At 63.3% G+C, this 14,721-nt stretch overlaps 1 protein-coding gene across 1 annotated transcript; it reads left to right on the forward strand.

The window, feature by feature from the left end:
* The first annotated feature begins 10,098 nt into the window (after positions 1–10,098).
* AOC1 (amine oxidase copper containing 1) lies at positions 10,099–14,526 on the forward strand. The gene is made up of 5 exons (XM_074842519.1): positions 10,099–10,147; positions 11,198–12,775; positions 13,024–13,312; positions 13,874–14,006; positions 14,120–14,526. The coding sequence occupies exons 2-5, from the start codon at positions 11,209–11,211 to the stop codon at positions 14,396–14,398; spliced, it is 2,268 nt and encodes a 755-aa protein (XP_074698620.1). The 5' UTR covers positions 10,099–10,147; positions 11,198–11,208; the 3' UTR covers positions 14,399–14,526.
* The last annotated feature ends 195 nt before the right edge of the window (positions 14,527–14,721 follow it).

Here is a 14,721-nt window from a genome sequence, read left to right on the forward strand (position 1 = left end):
AACAATATCTGCTAGGACTTCCCAGTCTGCTGATCCGTGGGTAAAAAAAAAAAACCAAAACCCAAACACCAAAAGTCTTCATGATCACCCCAAAATTTTTCATGACAAATTGTCCCTCATTTGTATTATTTTGGCATTGCCAGGGTTAACCACAGAATCACAGGAAGGTTTGGGTTGGAAGGGACTTTAAAGATCACCTAGTTCCAACCCCCCTGCCACGGGCAGGGACACCTTCCACTAGCCCAGGTTGCCCAAAGCCCCGTCCAGCCTGGCCTTGAACACTGCCAGGGAGGGGGCAGCCACAGCTGCTCTGGGAAACCTGTGCCAGTGTCTCACCACCCTCACAGGGAAGAATTTCTTCCTTATCTCTAATCTAAATCCACCCTCTTTCAGTTTAAAACTGTTACCCCTCATCCTGTCCCTACACCCCCTGATCAAGAGTCCCTCCCCAGCTTTCCTGTAGCCCCCTTTAAGTACTGGAAGGCCACTCTAAGGTCTCCTCCGAGCCGTCTCTTCTCCAGGCTGAACACCCCCAACTCTCTCAGCTTGTCCTCACAGGGGACGTGCTCCAGCCCCCCAATCACCCTCGTGGCCTCCTCTGGAGCAGACCCTTGCAAGGTCTCCTCCTCCCCACACCCCCACCACAGCACACATCCAGGAGAAGCCCCTCCGTCACTGTGACAGGGGACAATGCTCTGTGGGACTGGCTACAGCAGTACGGAAGACATACAGGATGGCAAAGCCTGCAGTACCCAGTCCCTCTGCTCGGGACAAAGTCACATCTCACACAGGGATACGAGCCTCGTGCTCACTTCACGTGGGGTACCAGAGAAGAAAAAGAGCAGGACAGCGTCACAATCAGCAACAAAAATAGATTGATTGAATGAAAAATTGCTCAGTTGTTTCAAAATTCTTTGTCGGGTATTTTTGGCCAAAGATGATGCTTCCCTGCCTCCCACACCGGCGAGATCCCAATTAACCTTTGTGTAATTAGCTTTCCCCAGAAGATGAGATTCCGTTATGTGAATACCAATTAGGGCACATCTTGGAGGGATGCCACAGAGCACCGCATCCATGTACTCACACGGACACGTCACCTCCTCCTGCCTGGGATCACGCCAGAGATGTTGCGGGCTCACCACGGCACCCGCTCGGCGTAGGCACCCGCCGCGAGGCAGAGCCAGGAGCCACCATGGGGCTGGCAAAGGACATCTTGTGGGCGAGATCCCGATGGATCGGCCAAGCGCCGATGTCGCAAGGATACCGTGTCAGACAGAAGGGCCTGCACAAAAGCAGAAGGGCTTGCTCTGGAGGCTGCAAAGTCCTGAGGGGAAAAAAAAAACCACACTTGAGAGTGGAAAGAAGTAGCTCTTGACTATTCAGTCACACTTGGAGAAGACCCTAAAAAGACAGAGGAGACACCGTGACAAAACCCCTTGGTGACACAGATAAACTCACAGTGGGCAGAGGGTTATGAAGGTCCAATCTCCACCTTGTTTGCATACACTGAGACTTCCCTCTGAAATTCTGGATGGAGTTTCCCCAGCTGTACATGTTACTGTACCGACACAGGGTGGATAAAGCTAAGGGAGGGCTCCACTGAACCTGAAGGCAGCATGCAGGCAGCCCCTGTGCGAGCGGTGCCGGGCAGCGTCCTCGGGGGCCGCAGAGCGCCCTTTCGCTCTCAGAGATAACCAGCTACGCTTGGTTGATAAAACAATCTGGTCAGCGCAGATGACGTGCAGGGCTCTGTTAGTGACAAACGATAGAAATGAGGCAGCCCCGGGGAAGCTTGCCCACCGTGGCGGTTTCACCGCTACCGCCCACAGCACGGTCTATCAGCAGGGAGGAGCTGTGGCATGAAGCCAGCATACAGGACCGGGGTTGAAGACACCCTGGGGAAGCTGCAGACGGGGACTGCAGCGGGCTGGGGGCAGCCTGGAGCGCCCAGGCTCTCTCCAGAACCTACCGAGAGGAAACCAGGAGGCTCTGCAAGTCCTTTTTTGTGCCCGAAGGGGAGAGAGAGAAGGGGCAGGTTTAGCAGTGTCTGCACCCAAGGGTTGGGCAGGACTGATCCTGCAGCAGGGACAAGAGCCTGCGCTGTGAAATGGAGGAGCCGCAGATGTGAACCGACACGCTACAGCCTGGAGCAGCCGAAGGGGAACGCTGCTCTTGCGGGGAGAGGAAGGTTGGGCTTTTCAAAGCGCTTATCCCGTTTTCTGCAGCAGCAAGGGCACTGCTCAGCTTGGATGATTTAGTAGCTGCCCTTCCCAAAGCAGGCCTCTATGCCTTAAAAGGAAACATCTCTTTGGTGAAACACTGAATCCGGGCCCCAAAAAGAAGCATAAACTCATAAAAGGCCTGAGTAATGGAAGCTTTTCTCTTAAAAGAAAGAAACAGCTGGCGGAAGAGATGAGGGAGTTTGCAGGGCCATTGTGTGTTTTGTTATTCTTTTGATTACAAGGTTTTTGACTGCAGTTACGGAACAGGCGGAAAAAAACTGCATCTGGTGTGAAGGCACCAGCTGGAGCAATTCAAACCCTCCTCCAAAGGGGGAGAGCTGAGAACCGCAGCGATCACGCTGCACCCTGCACTGTGAGCAGAGGGATCGGCCCCGAAGGGCGGCGTTAAAGGAGACGGTAAAGCTCAGCTTCACGCCTGGGTGCTTTAAAAGCACCTGATGTATGTGGCAGAGTGACAAACGCAAAGGACAATCAACACTATTTCATGCCAAGCAGGAGTGAAGTGCAGCCTCTAGGATCTAAAGGAATGGTTCAGGAAGAACAAGACCTTTGCTAAGACAGGACAAAAAAACCAATTTCTGTTGCTTGGCGGGTACCTACTTTCCAGAAGGCTACTTTAATTTTGGAGGGGGATGACTGCCAATAATTTTGTGTCAAAACCAAGAAACAGGTCTTCCACTAAGAAATACAACATCAAAAGGTCTCACAAGAAACACAGCAGAGTTGTCGAAGCACGCTTGAAGCTGTCCAGGCACGTCCAACCCTTGTGTTTGCTTTTCACAAGTTGCACCGCAATCCAGCCCCTTTGTAACTAAAATCTTCAAAACACATTTTTCCCCTCCAGCCTGCTCCGGCGGCAGTCCTCGCCGCGATCGCGAAGGGAAAGTGGGACGATGGCTGAAGGCCATGGAAGTCTCGCAGAGGTTTATTTTGAGATGTCACGTCTGATAAACCCCTCTGCTCTGGGAGGTGGCGGCACAGGCAGGCACGCAGCCGGTGGCACCCGCCTCTGACTCAGCAGTGAGAGGCCCTGGGAGCTGCTGGCTGACATAAAACCAGTCTCCGGAGACATCCACAAGCGCTTCCTCTGCAGGAGCTCTCCCAAGGGGGAGGAGGGTGGCACATGTATCCACAGGAAGCCATGCGGCACGTTTCTTCTCTGGTTTGTCACGTTGTCAGAGCTCCTGCGCGCGGCCACGCAAAGCCCTGAGATAACGGACAACGGCTCCCTGCCCTGTCTCAACGGGGGAGCAGCCGTCAGGGCAAAGAGCGTAAAAAAAGAGAGGTGGTCAGAAAGCAGCGCAGGTGTTGGGAGTCACCCGAGGCAGAGGGAGAACAAGAATGTTCCCACACCACCGTGCTCACCCAGTCCTTCAGCAGGGCGAGCACTCCCGGGCCCCTTCTCCCCAGAGGGATCAGCTGGAACAGCTTCTGTGCGAGGCTGGGAGGCTTCCGCTTCAGGGAAGAAGTTGTCAGGAAGGTGAAGGAGCTCTGCTGGATAACAAGTGGCTGGTGAGGGTGGAGGAATAAGCACAGGAACGGGGGGCACCAGGTGAAGCAAGCAGGACCCCACTTCAAAACTCAAGAGGAGAGCGCTGTGTTCAGAGGGAGAACCTCACTGCAGGCTGGTAACGATGCCAAGGCGAGTGTCTGAGTAAATCTCACCCCAGTGACACCACATATGTGTCCAGTGTACCTCTGGCAATAGTGAGCAGCTGCTTTTGCCGAGCATTTTGGTGTCTCCAGCCTCCGCCTGTAAAAGGGGTGGCCATTCAGAAGCTGCGGAGCTGCTGCCGCCTCCACCGGAGCACAGGCTCATCCCACAGGCCAGGTCTATCTCAGGCTCCAGCAGAGCGAGGATATCCCCAGTTCTTGCCAGCACCAGACCACACATCCCCTGCGAACACAAAGCTTGATGAGAGATGTTCGTCTGGGTCACCCTCACTGTCGTGATAACGGTCTCACTGTGCATTTCGCTAACGGAAATAACGGAGCTTGGCACGCTGTCGTGGTTTAAACCCGGCTGGCAGCCCAACGCCACGCAGCCGCTCGCTCAGCCTCCCCCACCCCAGGCGAGAGGGGAGAGAGTTGGAGGGGTAAGGGTAAGGAGACTCGTAGGTTGAGATAAAAACAACTGAATAACTGAAATAAAATTCAAATAATAATGATAATAATAATAATGGAAAATACAAATGAGTATGCACAATGCGATTGCTCACCACCCGCTGACCAATGCCCAGCCCACTCCTGGCTAGCGATCCCAGAGGAGAGAGAATCCTGAAACCACAATCCTGGAAGCCAGAGCGAGCTTCCCGATCAACCCTCCTCTATACACTGAGCATGACGCTGGATGACCTGGAATATTCCAGTGGTCAGTCTGGGTCTGGTGCTCTGGCTCTGCTCCCTCCCAGCTCCTTGTGCACCTGCACTGGGCAGAGTACAGGGAGTTGCAAAGTCCTTGATTTCTCAGCAACAACTGAAAAAATCAGTGCATTATCAACATTCTTCTCACACCGAATCCCACACTGAATCCAAAACACAGCACTATTCAAGCTACTACAAGGGAAAAAACCAATTAGGTCTATCCCAGCCGAAACCAGGACACATGTGCAACGGTGATGAATTCTCTCATCTTTTCCCTGGGGGGACATGCCATGACAGGGCACTGAAAAGCATCCGCAGGAGCGTCTGGGATGTGACTGGAGGGGACGCCTATGCCTGCCGTGCCCTGAAGGTCAGGGTGAGCTGCTGCGGGAAAGAGCAGCTCAAGATACTCCTCCTACCCCCTCACTGCCACTCCAGGAGACACTGAAGACACAGGCTGCCCCACCGTCTCTCTGTCTGCTCGGACTGTTTGTGTGTGGAGGCTGTGAACAGTTAACCTGCTGTGCTGCAAAATACGATTTTCTGCTCTCTGCAAACCCCTCTCCAGCCCGTTTCTGGGCAGAGCAGCATAAAACCTGCAAGACCAGCCCCCCTCCCACCGCAGCAGAGTCCCTAACCTCCGCAGGCTTGAGCAGCTCCACTTAACTATGGGGTTTATCCGGCTACCACGGCCATTTCCTTAGTACTCACTTTTCTCTTGTTTCTCTTCTGGCAAAAGCAAGTTCGTCAAGGCCACAAGTTCTGCCCCGGTTGCTGCCCGGCAAGAGGAAGCAACGGCCTCCGCTCTCCCACGGCCATTTATCACCTGCATGTGGCTGATAACTTCATCTGCCATGAAACATAAACACCCGCTCAGAAGTTTTGTTTCAAAAGCTCCTTTGATTCCAGACATCCTTGTGTGGTTTCCTTTTATAGAAACAGAGGAATTTTCCTTTTAAAACTAGAACAGTTTTCCAAATCCTCAGTGAAACTGAGTTTATAGCCCAGCAGCTGGTGCAGATGGCTCTGCAGGAGCAGCGCTGGTGAATGCTCCTGTACTCCGGGAGCACATCGGGGTCACACAAGGGATTAGTCTCAGCATCTCAGATTTTAAAACTCTGCTAAAGCACTCTACAACCACGGCTTTGGCTCAGTATTACCAATAAAGTGGCAAATACGAGGCTTTTAACAGCCAAGCAGGTTTAGGGAGAGCTTCTGTCGCTGCCAAGATGCAATTCAAACTCCCAGTGGGAAACTGTCACATACACACCGAGCCAGCCTGCTGCTCCGCATCCACGCCTGGTGAAACCATTCTGCTTCTAAAAGGTCCTTGTGCCCTTCTGTGTCACGGGCGATGGCACCTGGCCTGCCTGCCACCTCCCTTGCTATCTTCTGGGGCTTCTGGCTTTTGAAGAGCTCTCCCAAAACCACAAGATTTCCTGGACTTCCACGCAGTTTTCTTGAGAGACACCCCCGACCTTCCTCAAGGCCAGGGCTATGGCGATCCTACGCAGCGCCCTGTAAAACTCCCCTGTATATCGTGATAACTGTGCTATTGCGGAGGACAGCGCACATCCTCCGGGGCTCCTTGCGCAAGCACCAGGGTGCAGATTTGTAACGGTTCCTTCCAGGACTTCACCCAGCGGTGAGGAGGCTCCTGCTTCAAACAGAGGAGAATCACGGTGTGGCCTGCGGCTGGTTCCTCTGACTGCCCTCAGCCTCTCACCACTACGGAAAGCCACCCCCACTCCACTCTCCTCCCTCAGGGGGATCTCTGGACCCCGCAAACGCTTCCGAGGCTGCCAGGCCATCCCCGACGGGCCTCCTCCGGGGATGCGGGCAAGCCTGCCCCGCCAGCCTAGCCCAGGCCCTGCTGGGCCTCGCCCGGTGGGCAGGGCCCTGCCCTCCACCACAGAGGCCCGGGCTGGCGGTGCCGCTACTGGCGGGGCTCCAGCCCGAGGGGGAGCGCCCCGGGACGGTAACCTCCTGCGGCGGGGCCGGCCGGAGAAGGGGCCCAAGCAGAGAGAGCGGCGGCCGGGCCGTGGGGGTAACGCAGCGCCGCAGGGCTGCCCTCTCGACCAGGCCGCGTTGCCATAGCAACAGCAGCCGCTCTAGCCGACCATAGAGCGGCGGCCTCGCGACCCCTGCCGGGCCGGCAGAGCGCCCGCCCCACGGCGGGGCGGGGGGGGGTGTTGCTATGGTGACGGAGGGGCGAGGGCGGGTGGCCGGGCGGGACTAAGGGGGGCGTCGCCATGGGAACAGTGCGGGACGGACAGGGAGGGGAGGTGCTGCCAAGGGGATGGAGGGGTCGGGGACCCGTTGCCATGGTGATGGGGTATAGCTTTGGGTACTGGAGGGGTAGGGGCTGCGTTGCCATGGGGACAGGTGTAGGAGGGACAAGCCGAGGGGTTGCCATGGGGCTGTGCTTCCCCCCAGACCACCCCAGGCCTTGGGGAGACCCCCTGGGACCCCCAGGCACCCCATCCCCGGGGGAGGAGCGGGACAGGGTGGGGTGGCCCCATGGGAGGGACTGGTGGTGTCCCCGCTCCTGGGCCCCCCCGCCATCCCTCATCTCCCCGCAGAAGAGAAAGGGCAGAGCTGTTGAGGGGGCGCAACGGGACACCCCTGGGCCTGGAGGAGGGGGACGCCCACGTCCCGGCAGCCCAGAGTACCAGGATTCCTCGGAGGGGCGGGGGGGGGCAGAGGTGGGTGCTGAGTTCTGCTGAGCCCCATGTCTGGACAGCGGGGTGCTGGGGCGAGCCCCCTTCCCGGGACAGCATCCCCGTCCACCAGCACCCCACCCGTGGCACCGCCCCCACCCTGGTGCCATCACCCCCCCCCCCAACCCGAGGGAGCAGCCCCACAGGCGGGTGAACCACCCCAAACCCGAGGGGTTTCCCGGAGTCACGTGTTTGTGCCGTGCTCGGAGCTGGCCCTTCTCCGGCCCTCGGCACCCATCGCTGGTGCGCGGCATGGCACCGGCGCGTGCGGCGGCCGCATGGTGAGCCCAGTGACCCGGTAGCCCCGGATGAGCGGCCTTTCTCTGTGACGGATTATCTCAGCTTTCCCTGCTGAGCCGCGGGTCTTTCGGGCGGTAATCCTGGCACAGCCGACAGCTTCAGCCAACAGCGAAAAGCCCCACGGCAGCTTGTCCACCAATCCGCCGCGTCCTCTGGCGCTCCCCACAGCCTCTCCATGGGCTGCAGGCGTCCGGCCGGATCCCCCACGGCTCTTCCCAGCACCGGGTCTGCTCCAGGATGGATCCCTCTGGCAGCAGCAGGACCCTGGGAGAGACGTGGCCACCAACAGCCCACCCCAGGGCTCCGGGGGCTGCCGCCTGCTAGCCCAGGGTAGCGCGAGGCCGAGCTTGGGGAGGGAGGCAACGTTTAATCAGATCTGGCGTGGCCGAGGTTCGTGTTCCCTGGATGGAGGAGGGGGAAGAAGGAGGAGCTGCTTCCCTCAGCACCCCTCAGTGAGGCGGGGTCCCCCCGGAGACCAGCCTTGGTTGATCCATCATTTCCCAGCGGCGAAGTCCGACACGTGGCCATGCCAACACGGGCCTGGATGAGCCCCATCGCAACTCTGAGGCAAACCAAGCATCACCCTCTTCCTCTTCCTCCTCGTCCTCATCCTCTGTGAGCTCACCCGGAGCCGCGGGGTTTGGTTCGGCCGCTTTCTCTCGCACGCGTGGGCCTTGCTCCTGTGAACGGCGGCGGTGTCACAGCTTTTTCTCTGGAATTCTGCCATGTGCCACGAGGAAAGTGCCAGCTCACGAAGGCTCGGTGGCCCCGAGCCCCCTCCCTGGGGACCGTAGGCATGAGACGTCACCCAGCGTGTCCCACACTGGCTCCGCGCCCACCGGTGCAGCCGCTTGCCAAAGCGTGTCCCGGCAGGATCCAGCCCACGCAGAGCATCCTCGGACGTACCCGGGGGTGGTGGAAATTTCCGTGGGGACCGTGGCAGGGAAGGGACAGGCAGTCAGTTGCAGCCAGCGTCCCCGTCCCTTCAGCCCACAGGAGATCACAAAACAGCCCGAGCCTGGGTGTCAGCGCCAAAATCGCCCCGTGGGAGCAGATGCTGGGGAACTTTTTTGCTTACTCAAGGCAGCTTCCAGCGAGCGCTGAGCTGACGCTGCCTTGAGTAAGGCCTAAATATAGGCCGCAAAGGCAGTTCGCAGCCTGGATTTTGTAGCTGTAGAACAGGAAACATCCTCGACACCCAAATATTGAATTTTACATGGGGTGGGGAACAGCCACGGCAGCACCGCCGCGGGCCTTGGGGAAATGTGGCCACAGAGGCTCCTGGGGCCACCATGGTTGTACCGCAGCCCCGGGCTCGCGCCCACCACCGGGCTTCGGGCTGGGGGGCAGCCCTGGGGGGCAGGGGGACACCCCGGGGCTGGTTCCCATGGTGTCCCACAGGGCCTGATCCCAGTCCCGGGGCTGGACCCCGCTCCCTCGGCCTTCCCCAGCCATACCGGGGCAGGGAGCGGTGGTCCGGGGGCCACGGTGAGCCCTGCCCGTGGCCGGGGGGGCTGGTCGGGGTGACCGGACCCGGAGTGGGCATCTCCTGCCCTGCCACGTCTGGCTTGGCAGAGCCGGTCTGGGGCGGGAGGCTGCCCGGTAACGCTCAGGGTGTTGCTCCTCTTCCAGGCTCTTCTCCCCCCTGCTCCTTTGCGTGGCCGTGGTCTCGCGTGGGTTTGTCCCAGCTCTTATCTCGCCTGTCCCTGGAGTTTGATCGCAGTGAGGCCATAAAGAGCGGAGCTCCCACAGCGCGGGGGGGTGGGGTAGGGGGGGGGGGGGAACGACCGGGCGGCCACGGGGACGGGGACGGAGCCTGCGTGGCCGCCGGGTGTTCATTAACCCGCGGGGGGCCGGGCGAGCAGCCCCACGCGCGGGGTGGGACGTGGAGCGGGGCGGCCCCCCCTTCTCCTCCTCTCCTCCCCCACCCCCCCCCGCTTCACGCCCATCCCCAGTGAGGGGAGGGGGCCCACGAGATGCGCCCCGAAGGCCCCCCCACGCCGCGCACAGCCCGGGGCGGGGCGGTGCTGCTGTCACGGTGCGTGGGTTGCGCACCCACCCGGTGCCCGGTTCGAGGATGCGCGGGGGAAAGGGGGGGGGGGGGGGCGGGATTGCTCCGGGGTGTGTGTGTCTCCCACCCCGAGTGGGGCGCGGGGCCCCTCCCCGTCCCCCCCTTTCCCGCGTGGGGCCCCTCCCCGGCCCCCCCCGCGTGGGCGTGTCGGGCGGCGAGCGGCGGCGGGAGCGCGCAGGTGCGGGGCGGCGGAGCGGGGGGCGCATCCCCCGGGGGGGGCGTGGGAAACGCGTGCCGGGGGGGGGCCGGACACCCCCCTGGGCGAGGCGGAGCGGGGGGGGGGGGCCGGGCCCCGGCGACAGCAGCAGCCTTGACCCCGGGCGGGGGCTGGCCCCCGGCCCGGGCAGTGCGGGGGGGTTGGGGGGGGGGGTGTCAGCGCCCCCGGGGCGGCGGGGCCGGGGCAGAGAGCGGGCAGCTGCCACGCAGGGAGGTTTCCAGAGCGTGGGCAGGTGAGTGGGGGGTGGAGGAGGGGGTTTGGGGGGGCTGTCTGCAAGGGGGGGGTGGGGGGGCTGCTCCTTGGGGAGCCGGGACAGCGGGGGTCTCACCTCCTCTGCCCCGCTGGGGTGCTCGGCTTCGGGTCGGGGTCCGGGGGGGGCTGCAGAACCCCCCAGTGCCCTCGCACCCCACCCGGCAGCCACTGTGCAGGGGTGCTTTGGGGTGCCAGGACAGTCCCAGGGCCACACGGGGGGCTCTGGGGGTGCCCGGCCAGGCTCTGCAGGCAGCAGCCCCACAGTGGGACCCCCACATGGTGCAGGGGCACCGCCAGGGTTTTGGTTGTGCCCCCGTGCCCCCTGTCCCGCCACGGGAGGTGAGAGCTGCCATCTGTCCCCGCACAGCACAGGCCCCCTCCTTGCCCCCAAAGTCCCCCCCGGCCCCACAAGCCAGCGTCCCCCAGGCCAAAGCTGCCACATTTGGGGGGGTCCCATCTGCTGGCATGAGCCCCCAACAGGCCTGGGTCAGAGGGGGCCATGCAGCCCCCATGGCAGGTGCTGGCCATTTTGGGGTGCTGGTGCATGCCCTCTGCTTCTAGCACCCCGTGGCCTGGCGGGTGCTGGGTGGGGGTGCTGAGTGGATGGGGCCATGGCACCCCGAGCAGAGCCCATCCCACCCCTGCTCTTTGCCCATTAACTGCCGCTGTGGAGTTCACTGGGCCCCCACCAAGCCGGGCTCCAGCAGAGACCCCTGGAACTGGGCTGGCAGCACGGACCCCTCAATGGGGGGGACTGTGCCTGTGGCTGGACCCCAGCACCTTGACGCCTCCCTCCTGGAAGCTGGGTGCTCCCACGGGGCCGGTGCTCAGCACCCAACAGGGTTCACGCTCCCCCGGGCCAGGAGAGCTGGCACAGCATGGCACGGCACGGCATGGCACGGTGTGGCACGGCGCGGCGCAGTGCTGCAGGGCAGGATGACACATGGCACCGTGCCATTGTCATCCCGCCGTGCCCATTTTGCCGGGTGCTGGACACGGCCCCACGGCCGACCGCTCCCTCTGCCCCCAGGTCCCCCGAGGATGTGGCTGCTCCGGCTCGCCTGGGCGCTGGCTGTGCTGGGCGTCACGGCCGGCTCCGGCCCCAGCCCCAGCCCCGGCCCTGGCCCCACGGTGCCGCCTCCGGACAAGGCCTCCATCTTTGCCGACCTGTCTCCGGCAGAGCTGCGGGCCGTGCAGACCTTCCTGATGAGCCGCCCGGAGCTGGGGCTGTCCCCAAGCCGCGGGGGGCCCCTGGCCAAAAACACCCTCTTCCTGGTGGAGCTGCTGCCCCCCAAGAAGCGGCTGGCCCTGCGCTACCTGGACCAGGGTGGCCCGCGGCCCCGGCGCCAAGCTCGGGCCGTCATCTTTTTCGGGGGGCAATCGGAGCCCAACGTCACCGAATTCGCCGTGGGGCCCCTGCCCCAGCCCAGCTCCTACCGGCCTCTGCGCTTCAAGGGGGGTCGCGCCATCCCCTTTGCCGCCCGGCCCATGACCCAGCTGGAGTACGAGCTGCTGCACCGCACGTTGGCGGAGGCGATGGAGCCGCTTTACCGGCTGCTGCGCGACTCCACCGGCTTCTGGTACCACAACTGCTCCCAGCGCTGCCTGACCTTCTCGGACATTGCGCCGCGGGGGCTGGCGCCCGGTGAGCGCCGCACTTGGCTGGTGCTGCAGCGCTTCGTGGAGGGTTTCTTCCTGCACCCGGTGGGGCTGGAGGTGTTGGTGGACCACCGGGACCCTGACCCGCGGCGCTGGGCAGTGCAGCAGCTCTGGTACAACGGGCAGTACTTCTCCAGCCCACAAGAGCTGGCACAACGCTACGAGCAGGGGACGCTGGCGGTGGCCCACCTGGCCGAGCCCCCGTCCCAGCAGCTCTTCTCCAGCTATGAGCCACGCGGGCGCTTCGCCACCGACACCCCCACCGAGGTGCACGGGGCCAAGGTGTGCGAGCCCCAGGGCCGGCGGTACCGGCTGCGGGGCAACCAGCTGGAGTACGGGGGCTGGAGCTTGGCCTTCCGCCTGCGCTCCTCCGCCGGCCTCCAGCTCTTCGACCTGCGCTTCAACGGGGAGCGTGTGGCCTACGAGGTGAGCGTGCAGGAGGCCATCGCCTTCTACGGAGGCCACACGCCGGCCGCCATGCAAACCAAGTACATGGACGCTGGCTGGGGCATGGGCTCCGTCACCTACGAGCTGGCCCGTGGCATCGACTGCCCTGAGGTGGCCACCTACCTGGATGCCCACCACCTCTACGATGCTGACGGGCCGGTGCGCTTCTCACGTGCCATCTGCATCTTCGAGCTGCCCACCGGTGTCCCACTCCGCCGCCACTTTGACAGCGACTTCCAGGGAGGGTTCCACTTCTACGCCGGCCTGGAGGGGCAGGCGCTGGTCCTGCGAACCACTTCCACCGTCTACAACTACGACTACATCTGGGACTTCCTCCTCTACCCCAACGGTGTGATGGAGGCCAAGGTCCACGCCACCGGCTTCATCCACGCCACCTTCTACACGCCGCAGGGCCGGCGCTACGGCAGCCGCGTCCACAGCCACGTCCTGGGCAACCTCCACACCCACCTGGTGCACTACAAGGTGGACCTGGACATCGCAGGTGCAGCCCCACCACCCCACCGGCTCTGGGAGGATGCTGGGAGGCGGGACCGGGCCCCACATGGGGTTCCAGCAGCTTGGAAGCTCTCCCCAGGGGAGTGGTGCTGTCTGGGCACTCTCTGAAGATGACCCACCGCAGGGTGGCATCTCTGGGGGGTCCTGGGCAAGGGACCACCAGGCGGGCTGCTGTCGGTGGGCTGCCGGTGTGCTGCGGGCCCCACTGCCGCTCACAGCCTCTCCGCTTTGCAGGCACTGGCAACAGCTTCGAGACGATGGACGTGCGCTTCGAGAACATCTCCAACCCCTGGAGCCCCGGTGCCCGCGTGGTGCAGCCCTGGCTGCACCGGCAGCCCCGCCGCAGCGAGCGCCAGGCTGCCTTCCCCTTCGGCAAGGCGCTGCCGCGCTACCTGCTCTTCTACAACCCGCACCGGCGCAACCGCTGGGGCCACGCGCGCAGCTACCGCATCCAGCACAGCTCCCACGCCGGGCGGGTGCTGCCGCGCGGCTGGCAGGAGGAGAAGGGCATCTCCTGGGGCAGGTGGGGTGGGGGGGCCCCGCAGCATGAGGACGTGGCTCCCGTCGGCCCCGGTGGGCTGCAGCACGGCCAGCCCCGCCATCTGCGTTCCGAGCCGCTAGCGTCACCTGGCTGCTGTGGTCATGGGCACCTTTCCTCGGCGGTGCTGTGCACCCCCAGCTCCCTGTCCTCACCCCGGCAGCCCCACTGAGCCTGTCACAGTCATGACTGCCACCATCCCTGGCTGCCGGGTGACACCCCGGAGGGACCCCCCTGTTCCTGCCATGGCACCCCGGAGCCGGAGGTGGCATCTGCATTGGGGTCCCAGCTGTGAGCACCCTGGCTGAGGGGGACCCTGGCCCCCCTGGGCTGGCACAGCGGGGATGCGGCTGGTGGCCTCGCCGGTGCGGGGGGAGCCCTGTGGGACCCCTCAGCTCCTCCAGCACCCGTGGGCAGTGGGTGGCACAGCTTGGGGAGGCTGGGCAGGGGTGGGAGATGGGTCCTTTCCCCCACCCGGGCACCCACACGTGTGGGTCTGCTCCCTGCACCCAGCGATGGGCCTGATCCTGCCCCTGTCCCTCACAGGTATCACCTGGCTGTGACGCGGCACCATGAGAATGAGCCCAGCAGCAGCAGCATCTACGCCCAGAACGACCCCTGGGAGCCCCTCGTCAGCTTCGAGGGCTTCCTCCGTGACAACGAGACCATCGAGGACCAGGTGACAGCCCGGGGACACAGGGCGGCGGGGACACAGAGCTGGCAGGACCCGCCGGCACTCATGGCAGGGGGTGCGCTGTGCTGCGCCGACGGCCATGGTCCCCCCCCACGCAGGACCTGGTGGCCTGGGTGACCGTCGGCTTCCTGCATGTCCCGCACGCCGAGGACATCCCCAACACGGCCACCCCCGGCAACGCCGTCGGCTTCTTCCTGCGCCCCTTCAACTTCTTCGACGAGGACCCCTCGGTGGCCTCGCGCAGCCCCGTCATCGTCCGGCCGCTGGACCCCCCCACCTTCTCCCGGCTGGAGATCCAGCGCTGGACACCTGCCAGCCCCGGCCCTTGCGTGGCCCCGGGGCCCTTCACCTACAACGGCACATACCGGCAGGAGTGACCTGCCCGGGGGCTGCCGGGGGCCACGGGCACCCCAGAACGGGGGTGGCTGCGGCAACACGGCAACGTGGGCCGTGCCGCGCCGTGCCGCGCCGCATCCCGGGCTCAGTAAAGGCGATGGCGATGCCACCTCCTCCGGCCCCGTTTCTGCCTGGGCCGTGTGGCAGCCCTGGCACCGGAGCCGGCACCGGGAGTACCCTGCCCCGCCGAGCGGCTGTCGCAATATTTAATTACGCCGCCGTTCAAGGCTGTTGCACGCACACCCCCCCCTCGCCCTTTGCACCCCCATGGGGCCACAGCCCACGTGGGATGGGTGCTGGCATC

The sequence above is a fragment of the Strix aluco genome, chromosome 1, assembly GCF_031877795.1.
Source record: "Strix aluco isolate bStrAlu1 chromosome 1, bStrAlu1.hap1, whole genome shotgun sequence".
Taxonomy (NCBI): Eukaryota; Metazoa; Chordata; class Aves; order Strigiformes; family Strigidae; genus Strix; species Strix aluco.

What these genes read in the sequence shown, in the direction of transcription:
- AOC1 (XM_074842519.1), top strand. Translation starts at nt 11,209, where the DNA reads ATGTGGCTGCTCCGGCTCGCCTGGGCGCTGGCTGTGCTGGGCGTCACG. An exon ending in GGTGGACCTGGACATCGCAG is followed by an intron (nt 12,776 to 13,023) that starts GTGCAGCCCCAC and finishes TCCGCTTTGCAG; the next exon opens with GCACTGGCAACAGCTTCGAG. An exon ending in AAGGGCATCTCCTGGGGCAG is followed by an intron (nt 13,313 to 13,873) that starts GTGGGGTGGGGG and finishes TGTCCCTCACAG; the next exon opens with GTATCACCTGGCTGTGACGC.